The following is an 18639-nucleotide window of genomic DNA, read 5'->3' as shown; positions in this document are numbered from 1 at the left end:
CACCAGGGACTCTTAGGAAGCAGCTTTGTTGTCAGTAAACACTGGAGTTTTCAAAACACACACTTACTATGCTGCTTGTCATTTATCCTCTTTTTGTCTCTCTCCCTATTAATCTCTCCTTCCTTTTCCTCTTCCCAGTCTCCTCTGCCCTGTTTGGCTCCTACCTGTTTATATTTGTGTATTTTCCCCCAGTAACTGCAGGGATTAATGCTGGTTATATTGGTTGGCCTCTGCTGTTCTCTATTCATTCGTCTTTTAAATCTTCCCTCTATTTCTTATTTCTCTTGATGGCACTCACTGAACTGCACATTTTCTTTCTCCTTTATTTTCTATAACTGCTGTAAAATGGCATTAAAATGCTCACTGACAAAGAACCAGCCTTTCTCCATTGTCCTCGTACGCTCCTTAAATGACATGACAAATGTCTCTTTCTTTCCATCACAGAGAGATGTAAGTAAACACAGACCCATGAATGCACACATGAGTGCCAGTATTGATGTATGAGCAGGCTTGCTCACAAAGATAAGGTCAATCTGAATCCACTTCCAACCTCTATAATCTGGTGCATACGTCAGAGTTCACTACTCTCCAAAGTAAACAGGCCACAAGGGGCTCAATATGCTCTCGATTCAATCAACTGCAAGTGAAAAGTGCTCTAAATCTGCTATTAGAAGAACATTTATCTTAAATATTTCTTCACTGGCTGAAAACAGTAACTTCCTCAGGCTACAGTTTTTTCACTCTTTAAATCAAAAGAGAAGTCTGTTGACAGAATCCAGTGGAATAAAAGTTGATTAACTCTTAGTGGCCACAACCAGATTAATTTAAAACTCTACAGCTTCTTTGATAATTTTCCAGCAGTTTTCACTCACGGAGCTAATAGCCCATTTGTTCATACCTTGGAGCCAATCTAAACTACAAACTGACAAGCCCACCAATTACAGAGGTGGTCCCTGAATCTGTGGTTGAAATTGAATCATTAAATAGGAAGTTCAAAGACTAAACCAACAAGATTAGTCCTCCATGAATAATAACAAGTTACGATATTGATTTAATTACCAAGCCAGTGATTCGAGCAGCCATGACATGCAAACATAGTTGCATCAAGACCAAACTCCAATTATATTTCCTCTTTGCATATAGAACCATGCAGCAATTAAAATAATTTCATTAACTTGCTGTCTCCTGAATTCTCCCCTCTGCTCTTCCCTGGAGAGCAAATGGAAAAGAAATACAGTCTTGCTGGATGCAGCTAGTTAGAAAGCCATAGCCTTCAGCTATGAGCATGAGAAGGGGCAAGAAGGAGAAATTAATAGTTATGGAAAAGTGTAGCATTTCAAGACAAACGCTGTGGAACTAATGAGGCTCTTGTTTGGAACCAAAGACCCACAGCCTGCTGTTTGTGAGGGGAAACATGGATTATTTTGCAAAGCAGAAAACCAACGAAGAAGAACGAAAACATGAGGGAAACGTTAGCTGTGAGTATCTTCCTTAATTGTATTTTGTTTTCTGTCCAGTGCAGCAGTAATTTCAGATGTGTATTTACCAACCTTAGCACCACCATGCAATCATTACTTAGATAATGAACAGAACTAACAGCTAAGTAATGCCTACTCATCCCAGGCTGCGTATATCTATGAGCCACAGAGAGAAGCTCCAACTGAATTACTTTATTTATTTAAGGATGAAAAGCATAAACTCATCCAATACTGGGAAATCTCGTGACCTGTGTGCTTCCTTGTAACCTATTCGCCGAAGGGACGGGGTTTGCAAACCACTATGCTCATCCGAACATACGCCTCTCCTCAATGCAATGTGAAATGCCGTCTCTGATATTCACACATTAGCACTAACTACAGCTGAGTTCTGCACTCCGTTGCATGAATTAAGAAGAATTTGTTTCTGTTTGCATTATGAGAAAAAAGGAGGATCCAGTGGTGTATTTTTTTTTTCTCTCTGAATCACATCTTGATTGGTGTCTTTTTAAATTTCTGCCTTCTGATAAGCCCAACGAGACATCCCCAAAGTCACAAGACTAAGTGATTTCCATGATTTCCCAGAATGGCTGTCATCTTCACCAGAGAATGGAAACAACAGTGCAGTAATATTGCTGGAGGTTTAGGCTGCCAGCCGTAAACCGTAGCATTCAGGCTTCATTTCTGGCCAGGGACCCTAAATCAATGAAGATGTTCAGAACTGAGAAAGTTCTAGCTGCTGCTCTCTATTAGTGCAGCCCTGCAGAAATCCCGAGGATCATCATAAATAAAGAGAATAAAAGTATTAACTGCAGTTGTAGAAATGCAGAGAACACTTGTTGATTATATACACACAGATACACATCTATCTACAAGTCTTCAGAAAAATTCAGAGGCTTGTACGTGTGTGGATACCTATGTGAGCATGTACATGGTGCATCAATATGTTCGAAACGGCTGCTGCACAGCCTGCAGACAAATACATTATTTGCACACTAATGCAGAGAAACCTCTTTCTATACACCAAAAATTTTACAGCAACAGTGAAAAAAAAAACTGCATTGAGAGAGAATAAAGGAATAGAGAATGAGAGGAAGGACAAAAGAAAGGAGACAGAGAGCTCCTGCAGCTATCTTTCTTCTCTACCATCTGAAGAGCCCAGAGGAAGATAGGAGATAAATATGGAGGATCCTCCTCCCACTGTCATACTTATTTCTCCTGAAAGGTTTTCCTCTCTAATATTCTCTTTCTCCTTACCAGGCCAATGCTCAGTGCATTTCTCTTGTTCTCTTTTTCACCATTTCCTCGTCTGTACCCCCCCGCCCCCCTCCACTCTTTGCCAGGTTGTAGATCATCATTCTCCCAACTCTCTGTTGCCCTTTCCTCATTTCTCTTTTATCCCATTCTCACTTCCATCCTCACCTAACTCCTCTCTCTGCTCCCTCCCCAAAACCCCTCACAGCCATCCCTCACTTTGGTTTCGCCTTTGCTTCCTTGAGGCCAATTTTCTCTCAGTTTCCTTCAAATGACACTGAACCCTCCATTCCCTTCTTCTCATCACCATCTCTCTCTTTCTGCTGCTCCATGTCTAGTTATTTATTGATAGGCTCTGCTGCTGTTTCCCTCCTGTGGATATGTTGTTGTCAGTCTCAGAACAAGGCTGTGCCACTGGAGCTCTGCCCCTCACAAAAGATCAATTAGTCTCCAGCTCTCTCTCTCTCTCTCTCTCTCTCTCTCTCTCTCTTGCACACACGCGCGCACACACACACACACACACACTAGGATCAATGTTAAATTTGAGAGATGGAAAGTGAAATGTGCTCACTGCATAGCAAGGAAGCTGAGTTGTGTGGGGATTAGACGAGCAAAACCAGAAAAAGAAAGCTGTTGATGCAATTTAATGTAATATTAAGTTTTGATTTACAATGAACTCTGAAACTCAGTGTTAGACAGATTTACATAGATTAAACAGATTGTGTGTTTCTACTCATTACATGCACTTTTACAATCTCTCTTTCATCTATTCTTGCTCCCACATCAACTTTAAAACTTCTACCGGTTTGCTCACACATGATTTTTCTTTTATTTCCATTCATACAACCACTTTTCTCTGTGCATTACCCCTTACTTCTTGCTTCTTTTTCTTGACTTTTTCTTGTCAGAAAAGTATTTTGCTGTCTGTTGTATCTTCTCCACTCTAACTTTCTAAATCCAGTCCCAGGGAGCTTTACTTCACCCGCAGAGGAAAATCCATGTGTCCTTCTCAGGCCGAAGAAGTCTTTTTCACTGTGAAATCTTCCCACAGTCTTCTCACACTCACTAACTACTTTGAGCCCTCATTCTCCAGTTCAAATGAAAAACAAGCAAAGCTTCCTCTTTATATTATCCTTATATAATCCAAATAGTTTGCTATGATTTAGCAAGTAGCCCTTTTGCCATCCCATTCTACCATCCTGAAGACTTGTGAGGACTATGGGGGCATCTGGTTTGGTGAAGTTATCACTTAAAAGTTATTTCAAGTTCGAATCCATTTTTGTACAGACAGTTTCAAAAGTCTGCCTTAAGTAAGGTACTGAAATTGCACCTCAGATGAACTCTGGATGAAAACTTTTGTCCCTTTCCTTAAATTGCTTTTCATATTAGGAAGTCTGTTAGTCCAGAAACGTATCTAGATTTAAAGGCTGAGGTGTTTTACCTGAACTCTTGCAGCAAACATCCCATACATTTTGACTTTGTTTTATCCTCGCGTATATTTCTGATCCATTGTGCAGCAAAACAAATTCCTCTCTTGTAAAGACCTACTTGGCAAAAAAAAAAAAAAAACTGATTCTGAAACAAGCAGGTTTTCAGTTTTCATCATGCAGTGAAACACTCACACACACATACACACCAACCTGTATATAGGAAGTGTCTTCTGCCCATAACTCAACGCTTCCTCCCAGTGTCCCAGGTGGATGGAGGCATCTAGAGCCATGTCTGTCATTCTGAGCTTGAAGAGATTTTCATCAGGCACGTCACAACCAGTGGTTGATAATAAAGTACTACAGCGGTGAAGAAGTGCTTGCCAATCTGGAAGATAAGTTCAGGAGGAGTAACATTTATTTTTATTTGTATTTATTAGCAGCTGAAAGGTGCATCCTGGATATAAAGGATACCGGACTCTGCTTTTTGCTCTTCCAGTTTGGGTAGAGCCTCTTTCAGCAGGCGCCATGTTGCTTCTTCGCCAGACAGCATGAATCCATACTGGGCAGAGAGGAAAGCAGACTGTAATATACATACTTGGCCTTACTTTACAGGCTTAGTGAGGCCCAGTATAGGGAGCAGATGGAGGAAGTATTGAAAGGACTGTGAGTGTATTTGTGTGTGAGACAGAGAGAGAGAGAGGGAGAGAGATAGAGAAAGACACAGAGAGACAAACCTATACACTGCAGGGATACATTGGCTCAACAGCTTGCACTGAAGGCGTTAAAGTTTAATGAAGACGCATGACTCTGAGCACTCTGCTTGGTGAATGGAATCTGAATAGTTAAACCAGATTTAAGTTTAAGATAATTACATGCTTCAAAAATAAAAATAAAAAACAAAACTAATATTTTTTTAAAAGAAAATCTTAGCTCTTCTTGTGTGCCTGCATGTACAGCAGGGAAATAATAACACACAAATACCACCCAGATTTGATGTCAACAGTCATCAGTTGCCATGACAACTTTGACAACCTGCTATTATCATCTGAAGATTAAAGACAGACAGGAAAGTGTGTGTGTGTATGTGTATGTTTGATGTTTACCAAAGCTGCCTGGAATAAAATGTATACATTTCTGATCACACACACACACACAAAGCTGCTGTTGTGTTGTGGGCCTTCCACAACACAACAGCAGTTTATGGAGGATAACTCTGGAACTGGAAATTAATGCATCGGGGGAAAAAAAAAAAAACCTGAGAAATGGAAACATATACATTGAGAACAAGAAGGTAAGACACTGGAACAGAAAGCTGGAGCTGACTGAGATGGATGGAAAAGAAAAACGCAACTGAAAGACCAGAAGATTTTTCTCATTTTTCAGGAAGCAGTCAGACATGGGGGAGCGGTATGTGTGCTGATGGGGGGGTTGTGGGGTGGGGGTGGGGTGAAGAGGTGGAGCATGACAGAGTGACAGAAAGGAAGAGGACAACAGCAGGAGATAAGACGGGATGTGAGAGTGAAGGAGGAATAGGAGGAGAGGACAGGAAAGGGTACACAGCAACACGTCACACACCGATACACTGTTTAAGCCAACAGTGGCATGACAGAAGTGTTGGTGTTGTGTTGTTCGTGGGAGACAGACTCGGGGACAGTGCAAAGAACTGCAAGTATACTTGTGGAGAAATTACTTGTACGCAAGTTTCAAGTGAGAACAACTTATAAGATAAGATAAAATAACAGGATGTAGGTCAAGGTCTCCTTTAAGAAGAGATATAAGAAATTTCTCATAAAAATACAAGGCAGCAATATGTTATATCTCCTCTAGACTCATTTCAGTGCTAAATGAATTTTAAACATCTTTTCATGGAGCCCAACTGCTAGACATCACAGATCACTGATTTTTCTACGCTGGTATCATCAAGCAAGCCAAGTCAGTCCACATTTTTGTGCAAATGTCTTTGCACATGTTCAGGCCAGAGTAGAGAAAAGAAATGAGCAGTGTGTCATGCCAATATCTGTACAACGAAAGTCACGAAAGCCTCTCGCAGCAGATGGAGAGAGAGAGAGAAAAAAAAAGATCAGTTTTTATTTATTTATTTTGTTTTTATTTTTATTTTATTGCAACATAATTTAGAGCCATTGGATGTTTGCTCTCAGACATTGCTTCAACTGTCTGGATTGTTACATGCATGAAAACAAAGTTAGTGAGTCGTTTGGAGTTTTTGCAGATGAAAATCAGTCTTACTTCGTCCTGAGAGTTGCACCGCTGGCAGTGGCAGGTAAAATGGTACTGATCATCCAGCTGTCTCTGTCGATCTTCAGTTAGGGACAATGTCTCAATGTAACTTATAGTGAGCTGGACAGGAGAGAACAGTTTTACTATATTTCATTTTACATCTTTGATATGTTACCATGCAATGTTTGCTACACTACAGATAATCATTATCTGAAGTTCAATGTAGAGTCAAAAAAAAAAAAAAAAAAAAAAAAAAAAAAGATCTGGGACTTGATTTGTGTAACTTGAATAGAGAGAAAAGAGATAGTGTATGAGAGAAGTGTGTGCAATGTGTGCTGTGTGTGTCTTTGGCCAGATGGTGTGGATGCATCTCATTACATATCGTCAGGAGGGATGACGAAGTGTGGAACATTGGAGAAAACACTGCCAAGTCAGGGGGTGTAGTCTTTGTGCTGCACTGATAATCACAAGGCTTCGCTTTAATAATTCTTTATAACATTAGGTTCATTACATGTCATCAATGTTTATTGTTACTTGTGGAGTAAAGAATTTGGATAATAAGAGCAGGGCTTCATATGGAATATTTTATGGTTTCAGATTGTGCCTTAGACATTGGCCTACAATAAATATTGGGAATAAAGGACAAAAGTATAAACAGCAGAGGCCACATCACAGTCAGTAAAAACAGCAAAGATGAATATGCTCTTTTGTTCTTGTTCATACCTCCTCTTTGGGGTTGATATCTCGAACAGCTCTGAGCTGCAGTTTTGTTCCCTCAAACACCATCACACAGTTTGGCCTGCAGTCATGGTTTAGCAGAGATAGACTGGGTGAGAGAAAACAAGATGATGAAGGGCAGGAGGGAGAGATTGCACCAGAGGAAGGGAGGAGGAGCAGCGACAGGAGTAGAGAAAGAGAGGGTACAAGATAAAGGAGTGAAGAGGGAGGAGAAGATGAATGAAGCAAAGTGGGGGAAGAGAGAGAGATGAATTAGGAGCCGGGAAGAGAGAAAGAAGAGGAAACAGGGACCAGAGAAAGAGTTGGACAACGAAGAGAAATGATCTGTGATTGAATGTTCAACTTTCTAATGAATTCTACAAAATCCTTGAAGAAAATCTCATTGCTGTTTCACTTCAGGAAAGCAAAATAATAATAATCATAATAATAAAAAAATCCAACTGTCTCTTCTGCTCTTCTCTATCGTACAATATCTGTAGCATAAACAAGTAGAGAAGAAAGATGGCACATGTAAACACCTGAGAATTTTTCTTTTTTTTACTTGTTTGTGTTTGGAAAATATAAGTGAAGACCCATCATGCTGAGCCACATATGACAGAGACATATATTTGTGTCAATATGTTCATGAGAGAAAAAGCACATGGTGAGTGACGCATTTATCTACCAGCGCAGCTGAGGGGCACCTGGTGTCCACAGCGCTGTTAGGTGGTTCGGTATCATCTGGTAATGTAACTGGATAAAATGTCAAACCTGCATATCTGTTTATATTTGTTAAGACTGAGAGCTCCACACAGGCTCAGGAAAAAGTTAGACACACTCCAACACCGGTAATTCCCTGCACAGTGTGACAAAACGAGTCCTCTGTCTCTGTCATAACAAATGTCACTCCTCGTTCCTGTCTGCCTTTCAGCCACACACACAAATAAATCAGGAAACAACGAGCACTGACAACAAAGATTTTTGGCTCATTTCCCATATTTATAACTCTCACCCACACACAAATTACACAACAAAGCCTCTAAAATGATCATGAGGATTAGTACACAGGACAGTTTGGGACAAAACTGAACATTATAACCTTCATTAATGTAGGACTTATTGCTACACTGCTGTATTAGACTCCATTAAGCTTGAGTTGGGTTATACTTGTAACGGGCAGAAATAAAATCTCAAAACATATTACTATTCTGAATAGTGCCAATTTACAAAGGTTCAATTCCACGGTAACGTGAACTTAATGTGCAGCTTTCACATGTTGAGACGTGCTGTCTTTTTTTTTTTTTTTTTAAATCAAGCATGTTAAGTCAGCCCTGACCCAGTACGAGACGTTTGCAGTTGCTCCACACATGGCTGAGAAATAACACTGAAGAGGTTTGTCTATTTTAAAAACCTGCCCCATTAATGCTGCTGCTCTTGTTTATTATATTCATGGAGCAGAACAATGGGTGTAATATCTAAACTGTGTCTGTTGAGGCTTTGTAAAACCATCAGTAACCCCCTGGCTTTGTTCTACAGTGGAGAAGTTGCATGCTGAATATCAACTAGCAATCAAGCCCTCCAAACTATTTTTTTATCTGATGGAGAGCAGCTCATTAGCATACTAATTAGATTAATGAACTAAACTGCATTTCACATTAACAATGTCTGATCATGCAGCTGAGACTAACTGTTGCTGTGACTCTGCAGACAGTACAAGACTATTGTGATTAAATTGAATTGATATTCAATGAGCAAAAAAAGCTCAATACTTTCTGGTCTTTCTTCTGGTCGTTTGGATCTCCATTTTTCAGTTTGGGCTCTCAGTTCCCAGGCTGTCTTACACATCGATGTGAAAACATCCAACGTTTTGCTGTACTACAGCGACAACACTAAAGCTTAATGTTTTTACATGACAAATACAAAAAAAAAAAGCTAAATTGTCAACTTGTAGATATGTATGAGGATATAACTTTTACATGCAATCTTTATGGTCTGGGAGAACGATTGTGAGAGTTCTCATTCATTATCATCCCACATTATTCTCTCAGTGATTCATCCTTTCTTTAAATTTTGATGGATTCCCAAATTTGAATGTTATTCCTCTAATTAAAGGAAAGCCCATTTAAATGTGGCTGACCTACATGGTCGTTATTATTCATGTGGCCTAATTAGAGCCCCTCTAAAGTGCAGTGTGGGTGTGAATATGTCCACATTTGTCACGATGAGAAATACTCCCAAATTGTCTCCAGCAGAGCTGAGACTATTTCACTTCAGACTGAGGCTCTTGCAGAGAAGTCGTACCTTTGACTGATGTTCAACCCAAAACGTGTCTCTGGTCTTCGTATCATTGAGGTAGTTTACAAAAGTGAGTAAGAGGGTGTGTCATGAATTCAGCTGTGAGTTTAGCTCAGAGCACAGGATTGTGCATCATACGTTCCACGGGCCAATTAGCAGACGGAGGGAGGTGCAGAGAAGAAAGGACTTAATGGAGACAGAGAGGAGAGTGAGAAAGTGGCTAAATAAGAAAGAGTGACACACACAGCAGAGAGAGAGAAATGAACAGACTGATGGGGTGAACAGAGGTGTAGCCTTGCCAGAATAATCCCCCTCTTTTCAGCAAACCCGTGGTTGCTAGGCAACCTAAAATATGAATAGGCAGGGGACCATCCTGCAAACGGGCCCATCATTTATGGATGAGTTAGGACACAAATCACACTTGCACACTGACACAGGCGCACATGGTTTTACTGGGCTGCTGTAAAGCCACCATGACCATCTGACATCTCAGCAATAGCCAGATAAACTGGCTGGGATACCTGCAGTGTGTGTGTGTGTGTGTGTTTGTGAGTGTAGACAGGCCAAATCCCATCCCATTCACCCAGGACACCACAGCTGAAGTGCACAACACTTCGCTCTGTGCCTGAGAAGAATCATACACAATTATAATATATAAACATGGTTTTCCCTTCTCCCTGAATCTGAAAGAACTTCCATGAAACTGCCACAGTGTGTTTGTGTGCGTTTGTGGGTGTTGGGGAGAGGGTGGGGGGGGGCAGTGGAGGGTTGCTTGGGATTCATCTGGCAGGTAACGCCAGAGCTACATCTCTGGAGTGATTATAGCTGGATTTGAATAAATGGTGTTTTTAGGACGTGTAAAGTTCAATCATTGCCCCTTGTGTGTGTGTGCGCGCTACCTTGGATACAGCCCAACTCCAATTTCTTGCAGCTCCGCATCACTGATGGTGAAACAATTACATGTCACCTAAAAGAGACAAAGTGCAAAAAGACAGTAACATGTTAAATGGCCTCATCATAAGGTCTGAACATTCATACGTGTCTCTGGCATCGAACGTGGCACGCTTTGAGATTTATTGGATTGTGTAAAGTTACACTTATGTATCACCTGAGATGACACAATTTTTCATTGACTGTGTGTAAAAGAATTTTAATCAAGCAAGTGAAATGTTTGTTTTCTCAAGGATCCGTGAGAAAGAATAAATGTTTAAATGTGTTCACAGGAGAGACAGATGGAAGATAACACTAAAGAACCACTCTGTAATTCTTTGTAAATGGTACGGAGCCAAGAGAGAGGAATGAAAGGAGGAAAAAAGGAGGAAAGAACAAGACGGGATAGGAGATGATTAAAACGAAAGGAGGTGCAGTGAAATGTAACGAATCACAGCACTGTAGATTATATAGCTAATGGTGAATTATTTAGTTTTATATTCAAACTATTAAAACTAAAATAAATGGCTTTCTCTTAAATGGCTAAAACTGAACACTTTTACTGCAGTGGCAAGAAAAAGTAAGTGCACCCCGAGCAATTATCTGCTTTTATGTATAAATTTGCCTTGAAAAATCTTGTATCATCGAAGTTACAATAATTAGTAAGTAAAACGCCATTCAGACATTTAGTGCATTTTTAGCGACCATTGTAATTTTGTGTAATTTTGCCTTTTTCGTCTAAGTCTGTAATAAAATAAAATGAAAAAAAAAAAAAAAAAAAAAAAAATCCAGCAACATTTGAAGCTCTACTTCACTCTTTTTTGATGTTTTGGTCTGTTGGTCCAGCACTTTGGTCCAGACAAAAATCTCAACAAGTATTTGATAGATTGCCAAGACTTGTTTACCAGTACAAGCTTAGAAACTGACGAAAAGAAATCTACAGTATTTTCCCCCTTGTGTTTCTTATTTCAGCTTCTCCTAAGTTTTCAGAATTAATTAAAAAGTGGACTATAATGACTAAACATGCAAATTCATTCTGCTAAAATATACACATTACACAGACAGTCAAGAATTTTACCTCCCTTCAATTGGAACTGCAACAATTTCACTTTATCGCAAATCTAAACATTGGATAAGGTTTAACACTTGCATTAATAAACATGCCAAAATGCATCAGGGCTATCTGCATGACTTAGAAGACACATTTCAGAAATTTATTCATGAAAAAGGCAAAGCTTTCAGGAGACGGGACAGATTCCAAATGAAAGAGGGGTGGTCTTGTGTTTTTCTGCTGAGAAGCTGCAGAGACGGATGGTAATGATAACAAACCTGAAGAAGTTGTTTTAATATAGAGAGACAGAAAGAGTTGATAAAAGGGAAATCAGCCATAAGCACACAAAAACTCAAAAGGAGTTAACAAAGAAGTGAAAGCTAAAAGATTGAGAAAAAAAAAATGGGAGAAAAACAGTATTGTCTTTGATGTGTCAGTTACTGGGCTGTTGCTGGAAAACAACTTTGTTTGTCGGCGTGTGCCTGTGGTTGTGTATGTGCGTGTGAATTAGACAGGGTGCTGTTACTTTTTTGCCCTATGTAGATACATAAATGCAGCTTTAGTAAAATTAGCATTCAGGCTGTCAGGAACGGAGGAAGACCATGGTGTGATTTACTGCAGCTGCAGACAGATGTTCTCCGTCCTGCTGGTGTTCACACCACAACCAGACCTCATCAAACTGATTTCACTTGGATCTGCACCGGTAATAAATACTGTCAGAGGCTGTCTTCGTGGGATATGAGGGGTTTTACTCACTATAAAGCCGAGGAAGGAACACTGTGACACGAAAACACAAGCCTCACACATAAATCTTTCGATTTCATTGCACACACACACACACACACACTTTAACAGACCCACACTTATTATTCAGTTGTTCTCCCAGACATCCATCGAATCCCCCATAAAGTGTGCATTAATGTGCAGGACACACATGTATCATATTATATGGCCATATAATGAATACAAATAACCAATAGATCAAGGGCCAAAAAGTTTTCTTTCTGTCAGATATCTAATATCAAAAAGAATCTACTTCTACTGATTTCTTTGTTATCAGTAAAAAAAATAATGTATGAATATGTGTAATAAAAGTTAAGCTATAAATAAATCTAGAAGCTGTAAGTCCTGGATGTTTGCTGCATGTGTGTGAAACTCACCAAAGATAGCCAGTTTAAAAACATGTAGAAAAGGGAAAAAAATCTTACACACACACACACCAACTCTCTGGGGTTGAGAATCAATCTAGCAGAATATCCACATCTGCAGAGCCGACCGGGCCGATAGACACCTTCTGCTTTCCAAATACACACATGTACAAACACCCGAACACAAAAAGGTATCCCACTTCAGAAACACGACACAAAAACAATCTATGACTCCCGTGGACTTGTCTTTCCTTTATCCAATAACCTAATGAACTCGTTCCATCCCAAAAACTTTACCTAAAACTGGACATGACCTAGAAGGCCCGCCAACAGTAAGAGTGAAAACCGTGGCACAGAAATGGCATCAACATGGTATAAATTACAGCAGTGTGCAGCATGTTGAGCTGCCTCTTCAAGTAGAACTGGCAGCACTTGATAATGCAATTAGTTGGTTATTTACATATTTTTATAGTAAAGATGTGAATTAATAGCTTTATGCACCAAGATACGGATATTTACAGGTTTTCTCTCTTATTTATGATGGTAAAATCTGTATTTTTGCATTTTGGACTCTTGGCCAAAGCAAGCCATTTGAATATGTGAGTCTGAACTCTGGGACACAGCAAATGGTGATGGGCATGTCCTTCTCATGATACGAGCCTCCTACAGTTTGTGCATAATGTTATTTAGAACCTTTCCATAAATAAATATAATCCCCCATAGCTGTTAGCATGAGCTCACATGAGGGGATATTGTGTGAGGCGTCAGTGACGAGGAACTAAGCAAGAGAGCTAGATTACAGTGTGAATCTTGAGTGAATGAATTATATTCCAGAAAATGGAAGAAAAAAGCTTGCAAGCAAATAATAAATGAGAAATTCTTAACAGCAGGTTCTTAATGGAAATTACAGGCTTCATAGGTGTATGACTCAGTCACTGCCTTTGTGGAGAATAACACCATTACTGCAGAGGATACCAAAGCATGCACTCTGTGTGCAAAGGGCTTCTCACATAATGTCCATCCTGATATCCATTCATTTACATGCTTGTTTATTTTTCCACCTGTCAGCCAATATTTCTGATTATTAGATTTGGGTAAAATGTGCAGAAAGAAGAAGAAAAGCAAAGACAAGCAAAGGGATAAAGGGTGTGGTGAGCAATCTGGGATGTGGACAGTGGAAAATAAGATTGAAAACACTCCGTGTATCCAAAATGAAATCCTCTGAAGGGAGATTAAAAAAAACAACAACCAACTTTTTCTGAAATTTTCTGTAAACTAATGTTTAGGTTAACAAACTGTAAGATCCTGATTATTATTTTTTAGAAGTTGTCAAATACTTAAACTTTGAAAATTTGCCAATTTATCTCTTTGCCTGGCTGTTATGTCTGTCAGTGTCTGTTATTTATTGCACATTTAGTCAAATAATAAAAAGCTGACAAAGCTGTTCACATCATAACCTTTTGAAATGTTTGCTGAAAGTGTGTCCAGCACTCCTCTTAATCATCTGAACAGTTTTTTCTGGAATTGATTGCTCAGCTGGGGAACTTCTGCAGATTTGACTATTTGATGAAAACTGTTGTTATTCATATGTTAATCATCCTTTTAATGCACTAGCTTTTGCTGCTAAGATGAAATAAAGATGGCTATGACTAAATCAAAACCAGTCTAGTCTAGACTAACCTGTGCGGCTGCAGTGAACTCCGCTGCAGGACTGCACTGTAAATGTGCAGATATTCAGTATTCATGGAGGGAAGGGCAGATCAAAATGAATTCAGTGACATTTTGGAAGCATATATGGGTGGCACATTTCTATGAGGATGGATGGGGGGTATGGGACGAAGGGAGCTGGGAGGTCCTGTCATTTCATATCGCAACCGTTGGATTGGTTTGCTTTTTCCTGTCATGTCAGTTCAAAAACCTTGTGACTCGATGGTTTATGTCTTTAATGTTGCTGGAATCGGTTCAATTACTGTCAATCTAGGGAGAACAACAAAGGCCATCAGACATCATCAAAGGCAGTGTGTGTGTGTGTGTGTGTGTGCACTATTAATGCTTTGATAAAGTATTTATGATCTAATCAAGTTTTTTCATTTCCTAACAGACAGGCGTACAAATATTCATACTTTTCAAATATGAAAAAAAAAAAAACAAAACAAACAAACAAAAAAAAAACAACAAACCAGGCTACACATCATCTCAATCGCACTCTGTAGGATTAACATACTTTTTGAGGCTTTAATTGCTAATATCATTCTGTTTCAACAAGCACTTTTGCTTCATGTCACTGTAAATAGTCCAAAATATTCACATTCGTCCTCATAGTGGCCACAAACAATACTTTTTGTCTTATCAAACGATCGCACAGTTGTGTGAGTCTGAATGGAGTTACTTGTGGTGAAAAAACCTCAGAAAATGATCTTTGCAGTATCCCTCCACTGCACGGGGCTGAGATTTGCATCTTTCAGTTCAGTGGGATTTTAGCTAAAAGTTCACTAACAGATATTAGTAGCAATCATATTAACAATTTCCATGCTGCTGATGGCCCGACATGCCAAACATCACCGATTGTCACACATGTGCTGGAATACATAGTTCCTGCATTGAAGAGCTCCTAAAATGCTGCCCGCATTTAAACGCCACCTCTCTAAAGACTGAGTGTCTGTGCGATGTGATTGTGCAGGTTTCCTGCTGCTGATCCAGAGTTCATTGTGAAGTCACTTCCCCTTCTGACTGAATGGAGGCTTAAGAAGAGTCCTTCACTGCAGACCGGTCTGTGTGTATGTGACAGAGGACATGTACTGATGAGATGACCCCTCAGGACCGGTGAGGCTAACTGCTCTGTGCGCCCCATCTGCCGCCAAGTGCACCGTGTCAGTGCTGTGTGTTGTGCTTGGAAACTGCAGGCAAAAACATTCCTGTCAAGAGCTCCAGTTAAAATTCACAACCTTATTCTGTAGCCTGAGGTCTGAAGCGGAGATACAGTACCATCTGAAGGACACGCCAACTAAATTAGTGTCTGTCTCTGCTGACTGGATACGTGACTCTGCAGTGAAGCAGACTAGTATACGGACCATTTTCACGTTAAAGCCAGGGTATTTCTTTTTTTTGGTGCATTTCTGCTACCATGGACTTGAAAATCTTTGACAGCAAAGCCCAAATCTCCAAATATATCTTTTCCTCTCAAAACAATCATGAAAAAATGATTTTGACCAACTCCTAAAGCTGTAGTTTTTTTTTTTTTTTTTTTATTTACTCTGCTGACTTTCATCTTTCCTCTTATAAGCCTGTATTAACCCCAGTCAAGATCCATTTCATCTGTCTGTGTGTCTGTCTACCCTAACCCCCTAACCCAATTCAATGACCTCAGAGCTCGACAAATGCCCAGAGGGGATAAGACACTGACACAGGAAAATGGAGGAGTGAAGGAGAGAAGGTGGTAGGAGACAGAGGCACAGGTAAGGAACAGCAGGAAGGTCACATAGACAGAAGTGGAGGTGGAACAGGGTCAATGTCAGGGGAGGGAAAGAAAAAGTTTTAGAAATGAGAGCACAAGGAAGGAGGAAAGAACAGAAAAGTGTTTAAACTTGTTAGCAAACTTGTTAGCGAAGTTGCCGAGCGTGAATGAGAGCAGGTGGGCTAAATTAGAGAGGTGCACCCTGGGAATGCGTCGAGCTGAGTATTGAGTAGAGGAGCCACAGAGGGAAAAACTGGAAGAAGGAGCAGCTTTGAAAAGTGTGGCCATGCAGCCCTCAGGTTTTACATGCTGGATCTTTCAGAGATTGGAATGAGATTTTAGAGTGTTTGCTCAGTTTTACTATAATATGTTAACATACACTACTGAGTCATGGAAGGTGACAAGTAGCCAAAGCAATGTGGACAGCATGGTAATAATAAACATTTAAATAGTATTCTCTCTATCTGGCTCTGTGTCTTTGTGATTACTTAACTTCTATAGGGCTCTCCCAATGTCAAATTTTGGCTTCACGTTTATCAAAAGATATCTTGATATCAAGAAATGAATACAATAAAAAAAAAATTGACTGTCAACTTTCTTTTGTGCTCCGTCTCTTTTTAGACTCACAGAGGTTGATAATGAACAGGCAACAAGACTCATGTCTATATAAAATAATATGAAGGCAAATTACAGTGGCTTTATGAGCTCTGTTTATAACACTGTTTGAAATAGATTCATTCAATCTTTTGGCTCAATTACATTTGTGGTCAATCCCCAAGACAGCCATCACACACACACACACACGCGCACGCGCACACACACACACACACACACAAATAGTGTTTACACAGAGCTATAACCAACACCTTAAATCTCCAGTATGTCTGTATATGTGCCTGATTTCTCACAAACACTATACACACATGCACACATACCCAGAAGTCATGCTCTCTCAAACATACACAAAACCACACACACACACACACACACACACTCAGTAGCCCCAGGCTGAGGAATCAAACACAAGATTGCCTCTTGCTCTCTAATGACTTATTTCCATGCTGATATGCAATCATCACCAAGAGAAATGAGAAAAGAAAGTCAACATGTGTTTTTGTCAAGTTGGCACATTTTCAGCTGATGAGCTACTAAGCCTCTGCACCCATGTGTGTACAGACACACACACGCACACACAACATACAGTTTCCCCCCATATACACTACACGTCCAGACCTCAAGCACAACATTATATGCAAGCAGATTAATGGAACATACTGTGTAAATCACCCACACACACATTAGGGTACACAGTATATTGCTGGCAGTGCTATACTATACATTATTGCAAAACATTAGATTTGGCAGACGTGTGTGAAAATCATATTGGTTTCCTAACCACCAACAAATGAATCCTCCCTGATCTCAGCTGAAGTAATCCCTCGGCCACTTTTTCTTTCAGTCTCTTGCGTGGCCTCTCAAAAACTATTCTGTAAACATATTCCTAAGTAAGCTGCTTTGTTTATTAAAGGTTGACATTTGAATATCATTAGCAACATATTATGATTTAAGCAGCCCTGTGTGTTGTGCTGGCCCAGATGGATAAATTCTACAGCACGCAACAGATGCCACAGCTTCATTAAGACTGCAGCTGAACATTTTCTTTTTCTCCCTTTTCATCAGTGTTAATGAACAAATAATGCAAATATTGCAGAAATGTGTTAAACATGGAATACAAACGGAGCCCAAACACAGAGGAGTCATTCAGCAACATATTAACAAAAGCCACCCAGAAGACAAGAGAAGACTTCAACAAGCCCTGAGGGCTGAGGAGCTCTGATATGCTGTGTGGCCACAGAGCAGTAAAAGTTACACAAGACAACATATGACACACACAAAAACAGAGACAGTCGTGTTTATGCACTAAAGCACTCAGGTGCATAAGATCTACAGCTGCAGAACATCCAGCATAAAACGCACGTAGCTTCTTTCCACTCTGTTACACAATTTTTCTGACCACTGACTTTTCTGTACAGTGACAAAAAAAGAAAGAAGGAAATAAGGAAAGGAAGAAAGAAAGTAAGATAGGTACATAAAACAAGTAAGCAAGAAATTAAGAAAACAGGGAAAGTATCACCAAGAGGTCAGTCTAACCAGTTAAATGGCTCAAGTGGGGATGGGTAAGGACAAAAAAAGTGGGTTATTGTTTTCAGAGGAGTATTCTTTGTTGGAAATCATTTTTCCTGCTTGACTGCTCTGCTGTAGTCTGAATCAAAAGGTTCTTTCACGGTGGAATAGCTCTTTGTCCTTTCACTCTGACGTCAGTCAGCTCTGAATAGGTTTTCGTCTGTGCATTTGCTGCATCCATAAGTTGTATGCTTAATATTAAAAGATGCTGTTAGTGAACATTAAGGCCTGGATTATGAAGCACAAAACGGTGAATACACAGACTCAAAAGTAAAATCTCCACTTAAATTAGATTCATTTTATTAAAATTCCTTCTTAAAAGGGTCATTATTTCCAAGTAAAGAACCCACTGATTAAAACTGTATTCTACTCCCGTGGTTTTTAAATTATGCTCCTATAAAGTGCCTCAGTATGAATATAAAAACTATAAAACATCCTACAACCCTCAAATAGCTTTTGTGTA

At 39.7% G+C, this 18639-nt stretch overlaps 1 protein-coding gene across 2 annotated transcripts in view; it reads right to left on the bottom strand.

Moving 5' to 3' along the window:
• Nucleotides 1-18639, bottom strand: part of smyd3 (SET and MYND domain containing 3) — a 54847-nt gene that overhangs the window by 1660 nt on the left and 34548 nt on the right. Inside the window, exons 6-10 of one of the 2 annotated variants that reach the window (XM_029497960.1) lie at nucleotides 10309-10376; nucleotides 7121-7223; nucleotides 6407-6517; nucleotides 4631-4718; nucleotides 4370-4544 (exon numbers count right to left, since the gene is read on the bottom strand). In XM_029497960.1, coding sequence (XP_029353820.1) covers nucleotides 4370-4544; nucleotides 4631-4718; nucleotides 6407-6517; nucleotides 7121-7223; nucleotides 10309-10376 — 545 coding nt within the window. The remainder of the gene's footprint in view (nucleotides 1-4369; nucleotides 4545-4630; nucleotides 4719-6406; nucleotides 6518-7120; nucleotides 7224-10308; nucleotides 10377-18639) is intronic. The other variant, XM_029497961.1, reaches the window with a different exon arrangement.

Source organism: Echeneis naucrates, chromosome 3, assembly GCF_900963305.1.
Source record: "Echeneis naucrates chromosome 3, fEcheNa1.1, whole genome shotgun sequence".
In the NCBI taxonomy this organism is placed as follows: domain Eukaryota; kingdom Metazoa; phylum Chordata; class Actinopteri; order Carangiformes; family Echeneidae; genus Echeneis; species Echeneis naucrates.
The sequence above is the reverse complement of the archived record's forward strand: the minus strand, read 5'-3'. Positions and strand labels throughout refer to the sequence as shown.